Here is a 24,843-nt window from a genome sequence, read left to right on the forward strand (position 1 = left end):
GCGTATACTCTATTGCACTGTTTAAACGTATTAGTAGGAACCTGGTTCCGTCGTAACTTTGCATCTGATCCGAACAGCAACGAGGACTGGACCTAGACTCGACCGAACTAGAAAGGAACTTAGAAAAAATAAATTAAACATAATCGTTTCGCGTATCGTCAGCTTTAACGCCTTACACCTTTGGATCTATAACGTCATTTGTTCTTATCTTTTTGGAAAAATGAATTTTTTTAAAACTGAAAAAGTAACGCAAGGTTAACCTTCCAATTTTTGAAGTACGTCAAATTCGTAAGTAAGGCGTTAAACGTCGTAGAAACGTTTGAATTGGATATAATTAAATGAAAAGCAGAAAAGAAAGAAGCGCAATGAAGATTAAAATACATAAGAAAATAGATTTTATTCAGAATTTATTGAGTGATTTTGCGAGGAGGTTCTTTTGTATGTTTTTTTTTCACTATTTTCTTTTTATTAAAAAAAAAAGGAAAGATATATCTTCGTTATATCGTTTTCGTTCTCTCTCTCTCTCGCACACTCTCTCTCTCTCTCTCTCTCTCTCCCTATCTCTCTCTCTCTGTTTCGTGAAAATACAATTACAAAAAAACAGTGGCTGATTCGCGGTGGTCCGAAGAGAGATCGAATAGAGAAAAATACAACAGGATGAAACGAAATTTTGAGCTAAAAAGAGAAACAAATATTAAGGAAAACAAAACACAAAGAGGTCAGTCTTGGCTCAGTGATTCGCTGCTCTCGTTGTAAAATATATCGTATAAAATCGTACATACAAAAAAAAACACGATACAAGGCATCACCGAGACGGCGCCACGCGTACGCTCGGTGATCGCTCGTCTATCTTTATTTCCTCCTTTCTTCCCTATATTATTTTTACTGTTTTTCTGTATTTTTCTTTTTTTTCGTTTTAACTCTTTACATTTACGATCGTGCGAGTTTCTTGTGTATACATATAAAAAAATCTATATATATATATTTATATCTTATTTATACGTACGAACGTATATAAATAAGAGGCGAGCTACGCGTGCGTTGAAACACTAAGTACACGCGAAACGAATCCGACGATCGCGGGACCGATTGAAGAAAACGGATGGAGGAAACGCACGCGAAGAAACAAAGGGAAAGAAAACGGGGGAATTCTTTTTTAGTCTCGATCGCGCAGAAAATCGTGTATAAGCGAGTTACGCAACGGATCAGGCGAAATGTCGATAGTATTGTCTGCCGTTTAAATTACGCCGACAACGCGAATAACCGAGCGAAACATTATACGTTAACTAGAGATTATAGAGATCTAAATGTACGGCAATATAGCGATTAAGAAATGTGAGATCTTGGAATCGAAATAATGTTTCGTAAACGAAGAGAACATCGACGGTTTAATCGAGCGAGAAATTTCTTTCCTTCCTTCTTCCACGTTCCCTTTTCTTGTTGTTTCGTTTCGCCCTTCGGTAGAACTCGCACAGTAGTTTTCAACGCACCGCGGCACGATCCTAAACTGTACGTATGCACATCCGTAATGTATTGCACCTGCATCAGCGTCCGCATCGAGGGTTTTAAAGCTAAATTTTGAAAACGAGATCTCGCGGTATGTGGTATGGTGACGGTGTATTCTTACGAAGAAAATCGCCGGTTACGGGTTAACCCTTTCGCTACACGGTGTGAAATGCGAGGAAAGAAAGGCGAGTTCCGCGTCGGAAACGCGATATTTTAGCTGGAAGTTAAACGGCCGCTCGATACGAACGTTTCTGTATTCGAAATCAAAGTTCTTTAAAACGATAACAGTTTCGGAATGCAATTTCCATTGCGTTTCGACTACTCGGAAATGTAAATGCTCCGCGGTATACTACTATAGCGAGAGGGTTAACGATAACGCGTGTATAAAACAATGATGAACGGTGTGTCTTGTTCGAGAAACATTAAAAAAACAAGAACAAAAGAAGAGAACGAACGCGAGCAGAACGTAACTACTACGTATAAAGAGAGGAATTGACAAGAGAAAAGAGAGACGCGTATTACGGGTCGCGTCATCCTGTCGCGAGGCTTGGTTCATGTACGGAACCGCAGCCCTGAGTCTTATCAAAGGGGGGTGAAAAAAAAAACAATAATTTACATAATCGTTATAGGTAATATATAAAGCTTATAACCTAATCTATGTTGAGCATTCAGTGGACGACGAGGATGATACGACCCAACGGCTACGCTCTCTACGTTCGAAAGCACACAACCGAAAATAGCTGGAAGAGACAAGAGAAAACAATATTACAAAAATTACAATAATAATAGTAATAATAATAAAGAGGATAAAAACAAAATTCGAGAAACACGGATCGCCTTGTTCTTCCATTCTGGTTTACGTATACAGACGTATGTGTGTGTGTGTGTGTGTGCGCGCGTCATGTGGCGTTTCCGGTCGTCAGAAAACCTCGCGGACCATTTCTTTGCCAGGCGATATTTTAGAGTTAAACGAAACTCGTCTATGAAAGTTAGTTCGCTTAAGAATCGATAAGAATTTTGATCGTTCGCGAACGGATCGGACGACGTCGACTATCGCGAAAAACATAGTTATTCGATCGACGTCGGGACGACAATGTACCCTCCCCATGTGCCGTCATAAAGGGTCTCGGACAAGAACAGTTTCACCGAGACTGGATAATCCACGAACGCGATTATTCGTCGTGCCATACTGTACACATTACAATAGAGAAGTCGCTTATAAATAAACATTAGAGCAATAACATCGTATACGTGTCGACGATAACTAATCTCGTGGATCATCCGACCGGATTGTTACCCTTATCGCGACTTTTCTCTCCGAGTCTCGTCTTCTTCTTGTTTCTTTCTCTTATTATCGCTATAGTGAATCGATATCACAGTACCTGTATTGCCACCCACCCACATTACTTTTTTTTTTCTTTTTCTTTTGATTCGACAACGACGGTCGAACGAGCGTGTTTCGTCGATCGAAATGGCACCACACAAGCTTCTGACGTCGTCCAACCAGTTTCGAACCAGTTCGCGACGAGTTCTGGCGACCGATATGTGTACGTGTGCGCGTGTTCGTGAAACTTAAAAATAAAAAATAACGTGTCCCTGTGGTCGTTGCCAGGATCAGCTGGCTATCGCGTATTTTTTTCAAAGTACGGTTCGCGACGTGTATAAAATATTTCTATTTATATATATATATATATATATGTATATAAAGATTAAACAGTTAAAAACCAATCCGACAACGTTTCATTTCGCGACACACTATAAATAAATATATAGTATGTATACATATATATGTATATTTATTTATGTATATCACACGGCCGATTTTGTGACTGCGAGATTAAGAGTATAATTAAGCATAAGCACTAGTAGTCGATTAACAAAATGAACAAAAAAAAGGGAGAAGGAAACGAGAGACACGAAACAATCTCCAACAAAGAGCACGATAAAAAATGCGCGCGCGCGCGTGTGTGGTAAAACGATGCCGAAGAAGTAAAGAACTCTATAAAAAAAAACGATACCAACCACTGCACCGAATGCAAAATCTCTCGCGAAAGAAACTTAATAATAATTAATAATTAATAGCGGTAATAATAATAATAATAATAATATTAAGATATGAGATGATATATCGAGTACGACGAGTTAGAACAAATAGTAATATATAAAAAAACAAGGATTCATTCGTATCTACAATTTGTTTACAACAATTAGTCGTCTTTCTCTTTTCCCCTTCTCGTCCCATGCCTAGCAACTTTCCTCGCGCAAATAAAAATCCTTCGCAGTAACTTTTGAAAAGTTGACAATTTCTCTAATCATCGTCGATGCGAGTAAAACTTGAACAAAACAAAAGAAATAAAATGATAACAACGTTTGCCCTGACGATTTTAAAAATCGAATGCAAGACCAACCACGCTAATTAAGATGTTTACGCGCTATGTTCGATCAATTAATGAACGTTTTCAACGAATGATTGTCTTTTCGATCTCGCGCTGCAATGTTTGCTCGTCCGCCGCCGAACACCTAATAAACCAATTATTATTTCGTCGTCGAATTATATCTCGCGGGAAAATGGTTCTGTCACCGGGTTCGGAAAGATTGAATTATCGTTTCCACGCGTGGCACGTATTTTTCGACGAGCAACAAAAATAAAAAAAAAAGGAAACGCGATTCGTTGACAACCGAAAGTTTTCACGAGCGATCATTAGCCATTCGATTTTTCGTTTAATGGCGTCGATTGACTGCAACGAAAAAAGCACGCCTGAAATTACGACGACGGTCGTAAAATTTAATAACGGCGGGCGAAAAGGCATACGGATATGGACCGATTCGACGTGCTCTCCGTCGAACCATTCCGACGATTCGAAAACACGTAACGAGCTGCGTCGTAAAATCTGTAAGAGTCGATTTAAAAGAATATCGTAACGATAATACTCGCGAATCACGAAAAAACATCGTTTCTTTATCCTCTTTCGGCGGAGAAACCTTCTGCTCGAGTCTCCTTCGCTGTTTTGATTTTCTACACCAGCGATGGCCGGATCGAATGCCCGCTCTACATCTCGCGGGCACGGCTATGAGCGTTCTTCGACGAGCCGGGACGGATAAATCCCAAAATCGTGAATTTGGAAATTTAGATATTGCCGATGGTTTCGACGTTTCGAGACGATGTCCGGGGAAATTTCGAGAACGGAAAAATGAACGATCCGTGCCCGCTTGCCCTCGAGCGCATTCGACCATCGCTGCTCTACACGAGAAAAAAGAAAGAAAAAAGAGAACAACGAGTACAATATATAAAAAAACAACGGTAAAAAACGATTAATTAACGAACGATCACATCGTCGTTTCCCGCGGTTTTCCGGCGTCCCTGCACGTTTTCGTTTCTTTTTCTTTTTTGCATTTTTTCTTTTCTTCAACTTATATATATATAAGTAGATTTTTTTTAATAATTTAATGAGTCGATTAACGTGACGCCTGACGACACGATCCTTCATTCGTTCATTCTTCTTCTTCTTCTTCTCCTCCTTCTTTTCCTTCCTTTCCTCTCCTTTCATTTTTTTTTCTTTTAGTACTGTATCAGAGTATCGATAATTGCAGTTCTCGATATAATTAATTAATTAATATACCATCCTAAAATACGGTCAAATCACTGCCGCGAGCAGCAATTCCGAGGCACTACGAACAGGCCACAGAGAATATGGCCGCACAATTATTCATCTTCAGATCATCTCTGTGTCTAAATGATAAAAGACTAACTGTAGAACGCCTAATATACGTATAATCGTAATCATATACTTATGCATCTCGTCTTCTATAGTTTATAGATCATCATTATATATATAATATATATATATAATGTACAATAATTAGAGAGATCACACGTCTTAATATAGAAATTTAAAAGACTATTCTCTAGTACGTTGAAATTTCTTCAATATTTCTTGTGTGTGTTTGTGTTCGTGTGTGTTTCTTTTCCTTTTCTTCCTCTCCTCTTCTCTCCGTCATTTTGTTTCTTCGTTATCAAGTATTGCCACGAAACATTCGTTCGTTCTTTTTTTTTTCTCGTTTAAACCGGCTGATGCGATGATAAATTGCGTTATTATTATTATTACTATTATCATTATTATTAAGTTTCGGATGAGCTCTCACGAAAGTCTTTTTCTTCTTCTTTTTCTTCGCCGTTTCTTTTTCTCGAGCTACTACCTAAAACCCTACTTACGCTACTCTACGGTGTCTCAGCCTTCTTCCACGTTCCCTCCTCTTTCGTTTTTTTTTTTACTTGTTTTCATCGTCGCTTACCTAGTGTTATAATTCAGCACCAATCTGATTTTAAAACCGATTCAAAATATCATCATTATAGTTAATAGAATAATATAACCTGTCGTATAAATATACATTCAAATATTACTATAGTATACAAGAGTCGTACCCTCCCCTTTTTTTTTGCGCAACTAGCGTCGTCGTCAAAAACTTGTCGTACCTCGAGAATCCAAAAAACCAAAAAAAATCAACAAAAATTATGGCTCAGCACTCTGGAGGGATACGCCGTCCTCGTAAATCCTGTCTAATCTCTCTTCTTCTCCTTCTTCCTCTGCCTCTTCTTCCTCGTCTCCGTCTTCTTCTGGCTCTTCGTTCTTTTGCACATTTTTCTTCCACACCGTGCTTCTTCTTTTTCACTCATCCTACCGTTTCTTCTTCTTTTTCTTCCACCCTCGCATTCGCATCTCTCTTTCTTTCACACACGAAAGCATCCGCGCACTCACGCACCTTTTTTCCCCGCCGTTTCGACGCGTTTTCTTCCTTTCCCGTTTTTTTATTTTTATTTGTTCGTCCGAGCGAACGGCTTTACATATTTACAGGCATTCTTCTCGTGGTCGTGTATTCACCTCCCTTTCTCGAGGCAACGTATCTTCCTCCCGTCGCGTCTCTTTCTTGCTCTTTTAGCTTTCTTCGTTTCCTTGTTTCTCATCTCGTCGCGTTTCTTTAAACATAGGCAAGTTAAATATCGTATCACAATCGTTAATATTTTTTGTTTGCTTTAGTTCTGGTGGTAATCGAACGTATCTTCGATTCGTGTTTGCGAAACACGTTTCGAACACGAGTACGTGTACGCGTGTGTGGTGCGTGCGATGTGGGTGTGTGTGTGTGTATGTTTTATGAACGGTGCGACGAACGACACCTCGGACGGCCTGCCTGCGCGCTGAACCACCGAACTCTCTCGAGCTATTCGCGTATCGACGAAAAAAACGCGAGAAGGTACGTCGTTAATTCATTTAATATATATAAAAAATACGTATCGGGAGGTTGGGGAATAGACGAGATTCTTCGTTGGTTGATTCACTCGTTCGACGCCGGTGATGCGCTCGACGGTGAACGACGGATCCCGGATACAGTGGTGTGGGATGCGAAACGCGTTTCTTCTCGCGGCGCGAACAAGAGGCGGTGGCGGTCGCGCGGTTCGTTCGATTAATTGCGCGATTAACTACGCGTAGCTTACGCTATTTACAGAGATCGCGTACGCCGCGGGGCTACGTCGGTCGGCTGCGTCGGGGAAACAGAGTATTCGTCAGGTAACGATGATCGGTGATCGGAAAACGTCGGTCGGTCGGTTGGTCGATCGGCGCGACCGCCTTCGGAGCCGGTCGATCACCGTCGAGCGCAGGACTAGCTGGCCGTGACGCGTCCCGAGGCTGCGCTCAGCAATGGAACGAGGAAAGTAAGCGAATCGCGAAACGAAAAGAAAGAGCCTAGTAAATGCACGATAAATGTCACGGGTAGTGTTGCTGGATCGGCTGCTGGGTGCATCGGTGCGATGCCGCTGCCGCTGCCGCTGCTGCCGACGTAGCGTCGGTCTGTAACGCGTGACCGAAGCATCGCTGAAACCTCAGCGGTATTCCTGCTTGCTAGTAGGCGGCAGGATGGACGGTTAGTCACTGCGGCGGCAGACCAGTCGGTGGTTTGAACTCGCCGGCGACGGTCACTCCGTTCGCTTGGGCCGGGAACTGCGCCGTCGATACCGGGGGCTGATGATTGAACGCGGGCGCGTAACACTGCGGGAAGTAGAGCTCCGGCTTGACGACCGTCGGCGTGAGACCCCTAGGGACCGGCACCGGGCCCAGCCCGGCGGGCGTGCCGGGCGGTTTCGAGTCGCTGCTCGAATTCCTGCGCACTTTGGCCGCGTGCGGGTTCATGTGGTTGTCGATGTGCTTCTTCACCTCGGGCTCGGTGGCGAATCGCCGCCTGCAGTTGGGCATGGGGCAGCAAAACGGTCGGTCGCCTTGATGGGTGCGCGTGTGCTGGTCCAGTATCGCCTTCTGACGGAAATCTTTGCCGCACTGTTGACACTTGTACGGTTTCTCGCCCGTGTGGATGCGCAGATGCTGGTTCAGGATGGTACGTTGGCGGAAATTGCGTCCGCAGTACACGCAGCCGTACGGCTTTTCGTTCGTGTGGATGCGGAGGTGCTGGGTCAGATGCGACTGTTGCCTGAACCTCTTGCCGCATTCCGGACAGGGGTACGGTCTCGACTCGATGTGTATGCAACCGTGCTGCAACAACGTCGACTTTTGCTTGAACTCCTTCTGACAGATCGGACATCGGACGTACAACGGCATCCCCGCCGAGCGACCGTGTTGTATCACGTCCGGTAAACAGCTCTTGGTGCCGCCCTGTTGCTTGATGTACTGAAGGGCGCCGAAGCTGCCCGTGCCCCCGGGACCGAACACCGCGTGATTACCGCCCTTCGGGTCCTTGAAGTACGCGGGATACTGGATGGAATTAGCGTCCGGGGCCGGGCTGAACGCGCCCGATTGGGTGTCCGTGTCGCCGAACGTCGACGCCACTTCCTCTTTGCCCTCCTCGGGCGGAAACGGCACGTCCTGCGGCCAGAGCGTCGGCGTCATCCCGTTCTTGAAGATCAGATGCGGGCTCACGTCTGCAACAAAACACGTGGAACTGTTCATCCTCGGCCTACCATCGGATTCTGGTAGCGGAGGAATATCTTGTTAGTTGCCCGGACTACGGTACCACGCGCCTGCCAAACGGATCAACTACGGCTAGGAAAAATCTCGACAAGCAACGCGAGAACGTACAGCGGCGAGCGCGGTAGGCTTCCCGCGGTCAAACGATCCGATCGGTCCGCGATTGTTCGAAAAATCGAGAGATTCGTGGTTGTCGCGAAGGGAAGCCTACGTCGCGGCCGGATGTACACGCGGCGAATGCACCCCCGTACCCAAACAAGCCGTTCTCCTTTCGCTTTTGTTCTCGATTCGAACGGTAGTCGCGATCTAGGGAAGTTAATGAAGCACCGCGAGACTTACGGTCGTTGACCGATTAGGGCTAACCAGGTCCGAGATCCACCTCCTCCACCTTCGCGATAGGATGCGTTTAGTAGGGAAGTTAGCTGGAAGTTAGGTGGCGTTAAAAGTAGATGCGATGTTACGTTGCGTTAAGTATCGTGGTCGAATCGAACGAAGAGGGCGGAACGGGTAGACGGGTCAGATCGGGTCGAGGATGCGGGACGCCGGAGAGAGGGAGGTTGCTGCGTCTCACGGCTCACCGGCACTCTCGCCGGTTGGCCTTGGAACCCAACCAGATGCTTTGATCGATTTTCAACGAATTCGCGCGTAAGATCGCGCGATTGATTCGTTCGAAACGAACAAACGCTCGCGATCGCCGTATCGACGTTCCTTCGATCTGTACCTGCTTCGTCGTAACCGATACGTTCGATGTATCGAGGTCGACGATATCGGTACGGTATCGGTTCCAACGCTATCGCAGGAACCGAGAGAAAGAGAGAGAGAGAGAGAGAGAGAGAGAGGAGGCAGCGGAACTGGGAGCGGAGGAACGATAAGCAGGGAGAAAAGAGCCGAACGATAGAACGCAAAGAAGAGAGGGATCGGTTAGTTAGTTGAAAATAATGGTCGTCGAACGAAGAAAACGAATGACGAATGGATGATAGACGATGATATGCGACGAGAGAGGATGACGATGATCGAACGCGTTATTCTATACGTATATCTATGCAATGACGACGATGAAAGAGATGACGATGGTGTCGACGACGGTGACGGTAACGGTAAAGAACCGGTGAATGGGTCATGTGTGGTTGTGGTGGACGCCCTCTGGGAGTCTGGGAGGCAGAGAGAAATGCTCGCCTTGGTGTGTGCGGACGTGCTGATTCAGGATCGCCTTCTGACGGAAGTGTTTTCCGCACTCCGGACATTGGTATGGCTTCTCACCCGAGTGGATGCGCAGATGCTGGTTGAGGATGGCACGCTGCCGGAACGTACGCTCGCAGTACACGCAAGCGTACGGCTTCTCGTTCGCGTGTATGCGAAGGTGCTGCGTTAGATGCGATTGTTGCCTGAACCGCTTCCCGCACTCTGGACACCCGTACGGCCGACTGTCCGTGTGGATCCGCTCGTGTTGCAGCAACGTCGACTTCTGTTTAAAGTCTTTCCCACACGTCAGACACTTGAACAAACGTAGATCGCTGTTCGCCCCCTTGCCCGACTTGCCGCTCTGCTGAACGATATCGGGCAGACCGGTGGTCATGTTCGGTGCCCCGGGGCTCGCGTACTGATGCGGATCCAGGCTGGGCCCGCCGTCCCCTTGCCCGAGGGACGTCAGCATCACGCCCGGTTGCTTCAGATAGTGCAACGCGGAAAAGCCGCCGGGCGTGAGCATGTGCGGGGGCACCGATGGCGACGGATGCGGCCTCGCCTCTTTGAAATAGTGCTGCGGGTACTGCTGCAGCTCCCCGGCGCCAGGGAAACAGTCCGCGCGGTCCACTTCGTGCGGCGTCAGTTGTTGCTGAGGCGAATGATCCTGCTGCTGCGTCTGCTGTTGTTGCTGTTGCTGTTGCTGCTGCTGCTGAACCTGCTGCTGCTGCTGTTGTTGTTGCTGCTGCTGCTGTTGCTGCTGCTGCTGCTGTTGTTGCACTTGCTGTTGCGTCTGCTGCTGTTGCTGTTGTTGTTGTTGCTGCTGCTGTTGCGAGGTGGCTTGGCTCGATTGTATATCGTCGTCGGGTGGGGTTAAGGCTTGAGGCTCAGGCGGTGCCGAGGGGTACGGCGAGGGCACTGGAGAGGCCAACGAAGGCGGGGGACCGCTTTCTCCTTCGACGGGAGGACCACAGGCCTGCTGTGGACTGCCGGACGAGGAGGAGCCCTGCTGTTGCTGCTGCTGCTGTTGCTGCGGATACAGTCCCCCGTCCTGGAGAGATCCCGGCCCGGGGCCCCATTGCCCCTGGGGTCTCTCCATGTTGTCCTTGTACAATACGTAGGGCGCGCCAGTATCTGCAATCAGACAAGCCGAACGAACCTTTATCGATGCGTGCTCGTGGAAAGTAACAAGCGTCCGCTTTTACTCTTCGCTCGCTAACGGGAATCGGGGGGGATCGGCTCGACCGGATCGTCGTTAAGCTCGTTCATTTTTCGTTAATTACCTACCGTCTTTCAGATTTTCACCGAGGATACTCGGAGTCTCGATTATTTATCGAGACGAACGGTCCGACTATGAAAACGCGTAACGGGATATCCTACTATACATCTGTTACGATTCTTCGAATAAATTAATATAATTAAACGACAGCTACTAAGTTTTTATCGATAATCGGCTATCGCTTCGTTGGTCCTCGCACGCATCCGCGATCGAACGTTCGAAAAAATTGCGAAAATGTAGCAAGTTATAAGCAGTGGCTAAAGGACGCGACCAACGCAGAAATTTGCGAATGCACGCCGCTCGTGGGTACAGGTTGCTCGTCGCTGTTATAAATAACGATACCGCGTAGCCCTCGATTGGACGTGCTCCGTAAAGTTGCAGCGTGACTTTGTCGATTGGACTCGCAAGAAGAAAAAAGGATAAAAGTAAAGAGAAAAAGGGAATCAAGGTTGTTCCAGTGAATTTATCGCGTTTCAAGCGGTTCGACTGGTCGTCGTTGTCATCCGTCTTCTCGACGAGGCGACGAACGATCGTTCGAACCCCGGGCGTATCTCGTTTAATCTACGATCGGCTAATCGCGTTTCTTCCGCGGGCAAAGTAACGTTCGCGCAAGTTGAAACATTGTGTCGGATCGGTTCACCGGGTGTACGCTTTCTACCACGTTGAGTCGAACACGTTCCTGGTCACGCATGGTCAGATACGTCCGGTTCGAGCTTCGCAAGTTCAACGGCTGTTATGCAGGTCGGATGCACGCGGGGATACACGTCTGTGCGAATGATTTATGAAGTGTTCCACCGTATATCTGCGACGTCGAATCTCCCTGCCCTTCTGTCCGCGCAAAAAACTCTGCTCCGTGCCTCTTTTGTTTCTCTTGCCATCCCGACGTCTTCTCCTCTCCTTCCTTTGCCTTTCTCGCGCTCTTTTCCGACCATCCAACAACGCAACGTATCGACAATTGGAACAACGATCTTAGAATACGGAAGGAGATTAATTGTAACTCTCGAATTTAGCGACTCGAAGAACGGCTACTTTCCGAGGATGTAGCTGATTCTAATGGTTATTCAACAGGTTCTACAATCTCTGACGGTACTTGCCACCAGAGGATCGCTTCAACGACGACCTTGAAGGTCGTTGGATGCGCTTTTTACGAGTTTCGATATCGCGAAAACAACAGTTGTTTCGACGTCTACGGTTCCTCCGCGCGTATCATTTACTTTGCTCTCTGGTTCACCAAAAGCGATGTCGAAATATTTATTAATAGGTTCCCGGTTAAATAAAGCGTTATGCCACGGGCCTGCTAGGAAGCAGTATCCAGTCCACTAGCAGGCCCAAGATAAAATAGCCTCTCTCCGCAGTACCACCGCCACAAAACCACAAAGACACTTGCTTTACTCGGAGTTTCTATCCGAGGTTAGCAAACTCGAGAAGAAAGAAATCGAAGCAGAGAATGAAGTTCAAGTTCAACGGTTTCTCTCCTACTTGCTGGAGCGAGCAATCGAAGAAATCGCGAAAGCCCGGAGAGGATCGGTATCGAAGTAACTCGCCGGACGACGAACGAGCATAATCGAGTGGCTCGCGTTATAGCATCGTGGACGACACGCGTCCCCCGCGATCACCGCTATCGCGCTCAGCTGCATTACGAGGAAAACAACGTTCAAACAGCAGTGCATTTCGTGATTACGAAATTCGCGTTATGCAACCTTACAATGAAGCGTTCACCGTTTTATCGAATTAATTACCCCGTTCTTTATATTCTACTCTTTGCCTCGCACTCCGGTCACGGCTGGATTAATACCTCTTTTTCCAAATATTTCTGATGTTGCAATATTGCGATTCTGGGATATTCGGACCTCTGGATATTTGAACTTTCAGGTAGTAGTGAAATATCAGAATATTGGGACTCTAAAATATTAGGGAACTGGGACTTAAAATATTGAGATCTTGGAAGGAGGAAACCTTGAAATACAGGGACTTGAAAAAATTCGTTGATCGCGATTGGGGTTTGTCCGAGTAATTTTGAAACTCCGAGTAAAGAATATGGCGAAGTAGTTTGGCGAAAAACAGGATTAAGTAGAGATTCAGTTTAGTCGGTGGTTAATGGAGGGCTGTCATTGATCGTCGAACGGCAGCGCGTGTATACACGCTCGTAACCGCTCGTCCGACTGTGAGTGCCTCTTCCAGGCTGGCTTTTGTTTTTGCGTCGGGCATGACGCATCGACGGATTATCTTCGCTCGTTCGTTTATTAATATCGAGCCACGCTTTCTTGCGTATACACGCTTCTTTGTATCCGTTTCTTTCGCGTTTGCTTTTTGCCACAGACGAGGGAAGGGAAAGACCACGTATCTATCCGTGGTCGTAGCACACGGTCGCTTTTGTTGTTCGTCGGTGGACGATACGGTTTCAGCGGTGACAAGTGTTATTGAACCTCGAAGCGGGAAAAAGATAGGGACGGCCACGCGGACAGACAGACCGCGAGCGTTAATCGTTGCGGGCGTTAATAACGACGGTGAACGATCGGGCACGCGACGCTCGGAAAAGAAAACTTTACTGTTTTCGCGTAAATCGAACGTAAGTTCGCGGTCACACGGTGACTGCCACGTACGTCGCTTCGTAGAAGATAGTTTCTAACGTTATTAAAACGAACAAGCGCGTCGTTTCTCTCGATAAAAATCGACACAAATTTGAAGAAAAGCACCTCGACAAATTTTGTAACTTAAAATAAGTAAGTTGCGAACCGGTCGCTTAATCGGTTTCTTACAACTGCAAGAAACTGCAGTCATAAGACTATAGCTCACGTTGGTACACGTTGAACATTTTTGGAACGTTTCTTGGCGCAGCATGTTTTTTCCACGTTTTAACGCGCATAAATCAGATCGATCGTGGAACAGCGGTTTCCATGATCGCAAAACGTATATCACTTGCCAAGCACGCGTATCAAAAGACGTATGTAACGATTGGACACGGTTAACAGTATTGGATTGATTTCTTTCGTTCACGTTCGGAGATAGGGAAGAAAAGAAAGATGGTAGGTAGGTTTCTATACGAAAAAAAAATAGCGTATACCATCGCCTATTTTTGATGGTAAATATTGGAAATGTAATTTTAACAGTGTCAAATCTGATGTCATACGTCAGATATTACGCATCATATAATATAAGTCAGTTCATTACCTTTTACCGATAGTAAAAGGATACTATACTCTATGAAAACATCGCGAACGCGATAAGATATTTCCGAACGACGAATTTAGAATAATTATAAAATATTCCGAGAGAATATCTGGAAACAGCGAGTTGAGTCGTTTTCCCCAATTAATGCATCCTGTCGTGATTCTTGCACGCATCGAAAGTGGAAAAAAGGAGCTGGTTTTGTCTGGCGAGTCTCCTTAATGCGAATCGTACGACTTGTTTATTGATTACGGGTCGCGAGTGCGAATACACGTACACACGTATCTCGTGCACGCGTACAAACGTAACGCGTAAGTACGTGTACGTTCGTGCAAACTCATTAACGTAATTAATGATACGAGAGACCGTTTCAGTAACAGCCGGCGGAATAAATAAGCGATAATGTTATGTAGATGCAAGCGATCAATCCTGACGTCGCGCGATAAGGAAGTAAAAACGTGGCAGCGGGTGAAAAAATGAATCGCGATCGGACGTTTCTACTCGCCGAAAAGCATCGAAAACTTTTCGCCATGCTCCAGATCTCGTTCGACAAAATTTCATTGTCGAAAAAAGAGAAGGCGCTAGTACCGTACCATTCGAGGTATTAACCGGGAAGCTTAAATCGGGAAACGAAACGATTGCTATCTGAATAATTACAATTATTAGTGACGACGTATCGAGATCGATTTTACCATGGCATTTAACGCGTTAATTGAACCCATCCGAATCTGATATACCCTTCGTGTGATGTCTATATTTTTGCGTATCTTCCCGTCTTTAAATCTGAGCTTTCAAATATTTTATATTAGTAGAGACATTTTTTATGTCAACTTAAGTGGTACAGAATACGAGAAACATAGTAGAACAAGAACGTAAATTGATTACGTGCGATGACAGTTTTTTTCTAATTGCCATTGTCTTTCCATCTTAAAGGTGCAGGACAAACGCGAATGGATTAATCATCGAAATATTCATCCGTGGCGAGGGAACGATGTTTGTTTTTCTGCATAATTTTCCTGGTTTATATTCGACGATTATCCTATTACAACGCGTGAAAACATACGAGGATAAATATAGACGACGATCTTAATCTTGCGTTATTATTGCTTGATACCTTTGCGGATAAAGATTCAAATTGTTACTTAAGCGCAACTGAATGAGAAAATACATCGAGTGTTTATTAAATTTTCATTGGACGAACGAGATTTTCTACCCGCGAACTTTTATCGAAACGGAATGTGTTACATCGACTACGTTTACATAACTTGTTCTGTACGCTCCGATATCTCGTTCCAAAAATATTATATTCTCTACAAAGTGATAATCGTAATAAGCGTACGAAAAATACTTGGTTCGTGTAATTTTCATGTAAGTCTATTAAACTACTGTATCGTCGATCGAAAACTATTAATAGGCTCGCGATGGAAAATAGATAAAATATTTCGGTGACGTAACGAGTAGGGATCCAATGTGCGATAATCCAGTTCGTGACATCGCGGTGAGTCAACGCGTGGTAATTCGACGCTCGGCGATCTAACGCACGGTGATTTAACGCGTGGTAATCCAACGCGTGATAAGCCAACACGTGGTGATCGGAAGCGTGGTAATTCGACGTTTGACGATCTAACGCGAAGCAATTGAACGCGCGACAATCGAAGAAATCCGATTTTCCGCGTTTCCTGAATTTTCATATAAATCGAACAACTCGCGCGACGGAGAATCGTACACAGAGAGAAAGATATCGATTTCATTAGCGGCATTATTTAAAGCATTAAATACATTATTAAAGCGAACGAACGCGATTAACGGAGAAACAGATAATCCGCGTTTGGTAAATTTTCAGGCAAGTCGAACAAGTTGAAGCGAGTTAAACGAAACAGAGTAGCAAAGTTTAATCTGGTTTTCACGGCATTGTCGAGCGAATAGAACGCAGCCGTGCAATTTTAAACGGGCGCTCACTCCCGCCACTCGGCGTCGACCGCGTCGAAGGTTGATATACAGATTTCGCGGTGAAGGTCGGTTTACGATATCCGGTATCCGAGGCTCGGTATTCCGCGAGTATCTATCTTGCTTTCTCTCCGAGACTCGCCGTCTCGACGATACATCAGACTGAGCAAAAATAATTGCTCTCCACCCTATGGAAAGTACGAATTTAAGGTCGTCTCATGGCGTAGCGAAAACCGACGGACTTCTCGCTTACTCTGCTCTCGATCTGATTGCGTTTAATTACAGCTCACAGAACCAACGCATATTCTACGTCAATTTCAAGCTTACAAAGTAACAAAAGTAACTACCTTATTAGTTTATCAACGTTCTTAATATAAATCCAATTATAACGAAGGATAACCGATTCTAAAGCGCGATACGAGATCGGACGATACGAAAGGCGATACTTTGTCTTACATTGTATTAATTGTGCGTGCTATATCGGTTCGGGGCTCATAGTTTGTCGAAGATGACGATCGATAAGTCGATATTCCGACGACCGGTTCGTATCGGAAACGTTTCTTAAGTCAGAAACAATTATTGCCAGATTATACGAAACGCAGAAAGAGAATAATAAGTACAAAGAAATTATGAAAGAAAATACGAGAGGAATTATATAACGTTAATAGATTATGAAGTAATAATTACTTCATATTTTCAAGCAATTATCGCGAACGAGCTTAATCAATTGTTATTAATTCGTAACAACCTAAACAGATTACGAGTTAATGTTTGTTTCGTTCGGTCATGGGTCTGATTATTTCGAGAAACGTGTTTTCGTGCCATTTCGCGATTAATCAATTGTCGTTAATTTGTTTTAATGTAAACACATTATTGGATGGGTATTAATCGGTTCGTTCGAGCACAGGTGATCGTATAATTATCCCGAGCAGTTTATTTCGGTGCCTCTTTGCAGTTTCAGGTTAATCAATCGTCGTGCTTCAGCAACCCTTATTTTTATAACAAGGATAACGTCACCTATAATTCATCGTTTTATGAAAGAACAACGCGAACTGATAGAAAATTATTATACCGTCGTATCGAAACGGTCGCGCTTTTTAATATTAAAAAAATACTTTTTCCACTCGTTCGCATTCCTCGCGCGCGTTTACATTTCGCGCTCCGAATAGACCGAGATTTTAGCGATTCGACTTACTTTAGAAAAAATGAATCGACGCGAACGGAAACGAAAACTTTCTATCTATTTATTTCCGATGACTTTTCGTTCGTGATTTATCGAGGCGCCAAAGTTCAACCGTACGCGTATTTACGACGATCAGCTGATACGTTTATTTATTTATTCGATCTAGAAAGTTTTCTAATTTATTGGCGAAACAAGGAAAGGCAGGACATGTTTTTAGCGAAAACGTTTACCACATATAGAGATTCCTTTGTTGCCAAACTGGTTGCGCGCCAAAACGTTTTATTCCCGGAAAATACTGGTCCCCCTTTTTGTTTTCGATCGGAATTTTCTGCAAAAAATTGCTACGCGTTCTATCTTCGCGCGTCCCGTTGGTCAAACGTTGCGATTCAATGAATGGCTTTCCGAGAGTAATTATGAAAAGCGTACTATTCGCTGCTCGGCTTTTCGTTCGAATTTTCCCTTAAGCTTACCGCGCCCGACTACGTACGCATTGTTCCATGAATGTCTCATCGTCACGAAACAAGAGGAGCGTATACCGTTGGAGAGCGAGGCCGATTCAGACGAGAGGAATGCATCGTAAAGGTGACCTTTAAAAGAAGTTGTACAAAATATGGATGAAAACAAGGTTAAGAGGAAAGGTGGGTTATTGGATGTCCGGCTACGTAGAAAATAATTGTTGATCTCGTCGGTTCTTACGATGAAATTTATGAGACGCGCGCTTCTTTATTTTCCTCCGCGATTGTTCGATGATTTAATTTCGATTAAACGAAACGATTTAGTATCGACGAATAAAACTGTCGCGTATCCTGCATAAAATTATAATTACAACGAACCTTATTATGTTCAGCCGCTCTCGTCGCGACGTTTAACGCGTTAATTATCGGATGATGTTATTAAATTACGCGGAGAAAAATATTACGTTTACACGCGCGTTTTCTTGCAGTTACGTAACAACGGAATCGGTAGGTAATTAATATCGCTTTACGCGTTGATACGCGTTACACTTTCGAAAATTTACCGGCGATGTTTGACGGTATCGTAATTTCGATGGAGTCGGTAAATTACAACGGAGAGGAAAATCGTTGAAACCGACGATACAGAAAGAGATCGTTGTTCGTTCGCGAGGCGTTAAGTCGAAGCATCCCGTGGGTCGGTTCCTTCTCGTCCAATTAAATTTTCAGATGCCGTTGATCGCGGCTTGTTTGCTCATCGAGAGTCAATAGTTCGCATCGGATGCTTCTGAACACGCGTTGCCTGTCTGCCACCAAATAAAACGATTATTATTTGTCCCTATCATGAACCCGTGTCATTCCGACGCTTTCTACGCGAAAATCGTCCCTTCTCTCCCCATCGAACGCGATTATTACCGGTCGATCGACCAACGTCAACCGAATGATTCTTTAACGAGATTTCGATAGCGAAACGCGACAACGTTCGCGGTGCATTAATATTTTCCCGCGTTTCATTGTTTTTGCAAATTGCACCCCGTACGCGGATCGCACAAAGCGAGATATCGAAGCGAAACGAAATTCGAACTACGAGCTAGTTTATTATATATTACCGCCGATTTTCCGCCGTTTATCGACCGTTTTTATTCGCTGTCCTTTCGACGCGTTTCTCCTCGACTTCGAGCGTAAATAAAAAGCCGAAGGAAGATTTCTCCGGAACACGAAGCGTGTTATGTCGCCGTACGGTAATTAAGCGATACGCGACAAGTTTTCCACGTCTCTCGAATTTCCGGAAGAAATTCGATGAATCGGAATTTCGTTAACGCGTAAAGAGTCGATAAGGAAAGGAACGGTAAGGTAAAGGGTCCGATCGAATGGCGCGTTAATAACGCGGAAGCAACGATTCGACGCAAATTCGATACAATTTTTCCAGTCCGTTGCCGATGATCGAATTATCGAGCCCCAATTGTCGTGGAGCGGATTCGAGATGGTCGTTAATGATGCGACCGAACGCGATTTTATTCCGTGGCGTAAGACAGAGAAATACAGCGTCGGAAGGATCCGCAGAGGTGTCGAGGCCGATTTCTCGAAGGTCGCTCAACGAGTTGGCCGCAATCTTTCGGCGAATAGAAGAGGCGCTCGTGGCCGGCCGGTTTAACGAGATGAATTGGACAAACGAGGCGAGCCGTATTCTCGCGACGGTCGGTCACACGAGCGACCAATTGCTGGAAATCTACCGCAAAAATCACGTCTTGCACGCATCGAGAACGTTTTGCCGATATATTCCTTTCAGAGTTTCGCGCGTTTATAAGCTCTCCGACGAATCGATTGCTTTTTCCCGCAACGAGATCGTTCGAGCTTTTGTGCTGAAAACTTCCACTACCGACTGGCTGCCTGTAAGCGTGAAAATATGACGACTGTTATTGGATGTTCCATCGGAGAATCCATCTTTACCGCTCCGATCTTCCCGTAATCTTTCGAAACTGTTTGTCACCAACTCTAAACGTTCCTTTCCTTTCTACCATCGAAGCTCCTCTCTATTATCTTCGACTTTTTACGCGTTTACCTCCTTCGTTCGGAGAAAAATCTCAACAAATGGACTTCGTTATTCTCGCCGCTTTCGGCTCTGGAGACTCTTCGCGCTAATCTCCGCGTAAAACGATAACGCCGACTATCAAAGTTGCTCGTGCTTACGCACGATGTCGATTTATCGTCGCGTTACTAATCGACGACGTTACTTTTCCCCTTATTCCGACGCTCCTACGAAGCTTTCTTTTCTCCACGCACAGCTTTTTTCCTTATTCTCGGTTACTTCGAGCCGATATTAATCGTTCACCCCTGTCAAAAATATTCAATTCGATTTAATTCGATTTCGACGTCGGTGATTATCGGCGCAGCGATCGCTCGATCCTCTCGATAACGTATTACAAAGTCTACGGTATTTTCTTTCTACCGAATCCTATTGTGTTAGCGGTGAATTATCCCGAAGGAACGTCTTCAAAAAACTCCGTCGTTCTATGATGAAAGAAAATCGCACGGCAAAGAGAAACGGAAGACAACGTTCGTGCCTGGGCAGAAAAAAATAAAAAAGAGCGCGAATGAAAAATTCACGTTCCGTGAATGCAAAGGAAATCTTTGAACGCGGCTTTCTTGCAATTAGCCATTCCGTTTCTGTCGCCAAGATTTCTTCGCGATCCGTGCAAATCTGTTGACACAAGTGTTCGTTCAACTGTTCCTCCGCTCGTGTCCGTCTATTGTCAAAGCATCCGGTGTGAACGAAACGAGACTGTTCGAATCCTTAAATTATACCATTTCTGAAAGATTAAAGAAGAATCCCAACCTGTATATTCGTTACGATCTCAGCCACGACACGAGAAAAACAATATTTCTATTATACTGCAGGGAAGAAAATTCGAGGAGAACGCTTTTGAAAGCGTCACCGAACGCGGGGGAATCCGTCAATTGTATCGGTGCGCTGCTGTGACGCGAGTGAATTGCAAAATTTCTAAAACTGCAATAATCTGTATAGTTGTCCTATCGACGAAACGGTCAATTTCGAGACGGATGCTTCAGTCGTTAGCCGGAACAATCGACTTATGAATTATTCGCGACATAATTACATCGATCTTGACGAGGCTACCGACCGTGATCCTTTTCGATACTCGATGCCCTTTTCGCGACGGACAACGGTTACGCTAGCCAAGTTCATTGAATGTTAAAGGCTAGAAGGCGTGATAATTGCCATCCGGAGACAAAGTGGACTTTGACGAGGAACTGCACGCGGCTGCCCGATTAGAAAGCGCTATGTTACGAGCGAGATTATTGAGAAACTGTTCAGGGAAAAATATGCAAGCTCTAGCGTCGATGAAATTCGAGAGCCAACGAGAATAAAAGCTTCTTTCAAAAGATTCGAACGATTTTCTTCGACGACGAAACCAGTTGTCGATGAAGGTAAAAAAAAAACGAGTAGGAGGAGTATCGATGAAAATTCACTGAACACACAATTCGATGCACCAAGGGTGAGATTCTACGGAAGATTCGATAGAAAAGTTTTCCGTAAGGAAGTTCCGGTTAACTTACGCGAAACAACGAATAGAGGATGCACTTTCCATGCCCCTCCTTCGGAACGATCCTTCTGATCATCAATGGCGACATTTTATTGCTACATTTTCTATCTTGAAGAGCAAACAGATTCCTTACAGTTCTTTCCCGCTCGGACAAGGAATTTTAAAAGACGCGCCAAGAGCTTCGATTGGACGAGTCGGATTTTTACGTCCGATCGTAAACTCTTAGACGTACGGATATAGTTAGGGATATTTATCGTACAAAGATTGATACAAAAAATGTACTCGCTAAAGGTGTACTTTTTTACGAGACAACGCAACAGCTTGTTCCCTGACTTGTCAAAAAATACGCGACGTTGGATAACAAATTTTATCGCCGAGTTCTCTTATGACTGTCATTTGTTTTTGTACGCGACAAACTTTTTCACGACCATGCGCTTAAAAGAGTAACGACAAAATCAAAGCTCTGTTGCAAGATCTAAGGCACTTACGTCGATGATACGTACGAGCTTAGACACTCGTACCAATAACATATGCAATTGTAGCAGGATTTCTAAAACACCCTGTTCACGCCCTCCGTAACTATCGCTCGCGAAAGAGTTGAGGAACCATATTCGTTCTATCGTCGAACTCGAAAAAAGAGAACATCGAAAAGAAGAGTGTCCCGTAGCCTCGCAAAGAGAGTGCGGAGTATGCGAGCGGAAGTTGAACGAGCAGACGAAAGGGAAGAAAAGGAGGAGCAGCGATGATCGCGTGAACGTGTTCGAATTCGATTGGATTGCCGGTAAAAAGAAATTTTGCTGGCATCGTAGAGAAGAGTTGCCGTGACGTTAGATGGTTGGCGTGCTCGAACAAACGAGTGTCATTGATTTTTCGGAAATGACTGGGCGATTACGCGGTCGGGGACGACGTCTTTACGATTTGTTTTGGCGGCGTGGAACGCGCGAAGAGAAACGAGAGAGGGTTGGAAAGGAAAACGAACGGCGACCAACAGAGAGAACAGGGCTTGAAAAAGGGAACAGAACGAGGGGGTAACAAAGTGAAACGAAGAGAGAGAACGAAAGAGCGAAGGAAATAGTAGGGTGGGACAGCCGGAGAGGAAGAGGGAGAGAAGGAGAGAGACCGAGAGAGAGAGGAGGAAATGGCTCGTGGTTACGCATGCGCGCTTTTTTCGTCAGACAGCATTTTTAAAGATTTTTCCTCCCGTAGCAGCTTGCAGATTTAAGTCGCCAGGTCGATCCCGTCGATTCTCGAATGCCCCGAACGCCGCCTGCACTTCGTTACACGACGCGTCCGCCCATCGCGACTCGCTACAATATTTTTTTTATTCCCTTCGTGATTATGCTCTCATTGTTTTATTCTTTCTCGGGGAAAAATGTTCGTACGGATGAACAGGAAGGATTTCGGAAGACTGCATTCGCCAGCCTATGGATTTCGACCGTTTTTCACCCGATTCTGCCTCGATCGTTATCACGCGACAAAAATTACTAACAACGCTATAATTACGTTCTCGTTGTTTTACTCTTTCCGGAGAAAAAAAATTTCCACGTACGAATAGGAAGGATTTCGAAGGACTGCATTCGCCAACGACCGTTTTAGAACCGTCTCTGGCTCAATCGTTGTGACACGACAAAAATTATCAACGACGATATAACCGCATTTTACATTCTCACCGTTTTGCTCTTTTCGCAAGAAAACGTTTGCGTGGACAAATAAGAGGATACTTCGATTCTTAGTTGCTCCTGTCATAATCGTCACGCTAAAACATTTTTTTATCGAGAGCTGTTAAAAATACTAAGATTTTATTTTATACTCTCACCGTGCTTTTTTCTGAAAAGGAAAAGATCGCGCGAACGAACCGGAAGGGTTTTAAACGACCGAATTCACGGAGATGCGAAATTTATGTCATTTAGAATCTCTTCCTAGTTCAACGATTATAGTACGACACACGTTTCATTGAGAATCATTAAAACAGCGACTTTTTAGTTTTTCACCGCGATCGCTGCATCGCTTGTTGGAAAAAGGTTTTTACGAGCAGGAACTTGAAAAATCTGGATTTACGAACACGTGAAATTCGAACGTTTTCGAAGTTGCCTCGGGTTCAATTATTAATACCTTGTCACAGCGAATCCAGTGGAACGTGGACCAATACGTTCTTCAATAAGAATTATAAAAAAGAGGATTGGAGTCGCTGTTTCATTTTCAGGAAAAAATTCGCGCGGAATAGATAAGACTTTAATGTTTTACGAAAATATGAAATTTTAACATTTTTAAAGTTATCTATGTAATCCAGATATTTAACAGAACTATTTAGCTTTTCGAAATTCGTGCCATTAGCGAAACATCGGTAATTAAAAGAGCGTTTTAACGAACCGATTTTGTAGTATCGATGACCGGTTACTATCGGAGCAGTTAGCGCGTTAATATTCTTGGTGGATCGCGGTGAATTTTCTGATCAATACGACACTCGAAATTCTCCTCTGGCATGTTGTACGCTCGTCTTTGAATATTCATAAGTTTCGATGTGACGAGCGACCATAGTAGCTTCAGGAATGCCTACGATTACCCGGCAATAACTGATCGTAATCGCCCTTATCGTCCCGAAATTCTTAGGACAATGACTATACCGATAGAGGACAAGATGCTTCGCGAGGAAGGCGTGGAATTCCGCCACTTTTGCCGTTGCTTCTGATCAATATGACACTCGAAATTCTCGCCTAACCCTTCGCGATATTCTTCGCTGGAGCTTTTAATCAGAGCGATACTCGAGACTCGCCTTCGATCCTTAATATAAATTCGACGATCAAATTTCGACTGTCTCGATGGCCAAAAATTATAGAATAACGATTCGTCAAACGCGTTCTGGGAGGATTGCTATTTGTGAGGAGTAAAAAGCAGGTTGTTGGGAATATCTGAAGACATACGTATTTCCGAAAATTTTCACGCGATCATTCTTAGAACTCGGACATGTCAGATAGATTTGCCCGTGACATGGACTTGCATAGAAAGAATCTCAAGATAGCGAAGAATTTCAACGAAGTAGTAAAAATCGAGTCGAATAACTTGTATCCTAACAACCGTAGCTGTCAAACAGCGGAGAACGACGTCAGCGATCAAATAGCGATCAGTGGACAGACCGTTTTCTTATCTCGACAGTTTTCTCGAAATTTTATTCGCTCGACGCGACGGGAAATTATTCGAAGCAAATAATGGAGCGAACGATCGAATAATAATTAGTGGACCCTTCATTTTGCCAATGTCTCGTAAATGTCGTTGGTTCGATAGGTTTTCAATCGTTAAAACGAAAGTTTGAAAAAGTTAGGAATCGCTCGAACAAATTCTGTTATTTTTTCCGAGAATAATTTAGTTACGTTGCAGAGAATGAAAATTATTTCGAGTCGAATAGATTGAAACTGAACAGCAAGGTTAAACGTTTCCCTCTTGTGCGTGCCACTTGAACCAGTTACAACTTTCGACGGACGCATTATTCGGAATAAATTGTTCGGACGAAATTTGTTCGGTTGAACGCGGGATTTCACGCTACTCCCTCATTTAAATTTTTCTGGGTAATTTTCGTCGCTTTGCCGCGAAC

At 44.6% G+C, this 24,843-nt stretch overlaps 1 protein-coding gene across 4 annotated transcripts in view; it reads right to left on the reverse strand.

Moving 5' to 3' along the window:
- Positions 1-378: 378 nt before the first annotated feature.
- Positions 379-24,843, reverse strand: part of LOC100879576 (uncharacterized) — a 34,717-nt gene continuing 10,252 nt past the window's right edge. For 3 of the 4 annotated variants that reach the window (XM_076541666.1, XM_076541680.1, XM_076541676.1), the window contains 2 exons: positions 9,657-10,796; positions 379-8,434 (listed from right to left, as the gene is read on the reverse strand). In XM_076541666.1, the coding sequence (XP_076397781.1) occupies positions 7,431-8,434; positions 9,657-10,796 (2,144 nt within the window). In that variant the 3' untranslated portion in view covers positions 379-7,430. The remainder of the gene's footprint in view (positions 8,435-9,656; positions 10,797-24,843) is intronic. The other variant, XM_076541686.1, reaches the window with a different exon arrangement.

This window comes from Megachile rotundata, chromosome 2, assembly GCF_050947335.1.
Source record: "Megachile rotundata isolate GNS110a chromosome 2, iyMegRotu1, whole genome shotgun sequence".
Classification (NCBI taxonomy): Eukaryota; Metazoa; Arthropoda; class Insecta; order Hymenoptera; family Megachilidae; genus Megachile; species Megachile rotundata.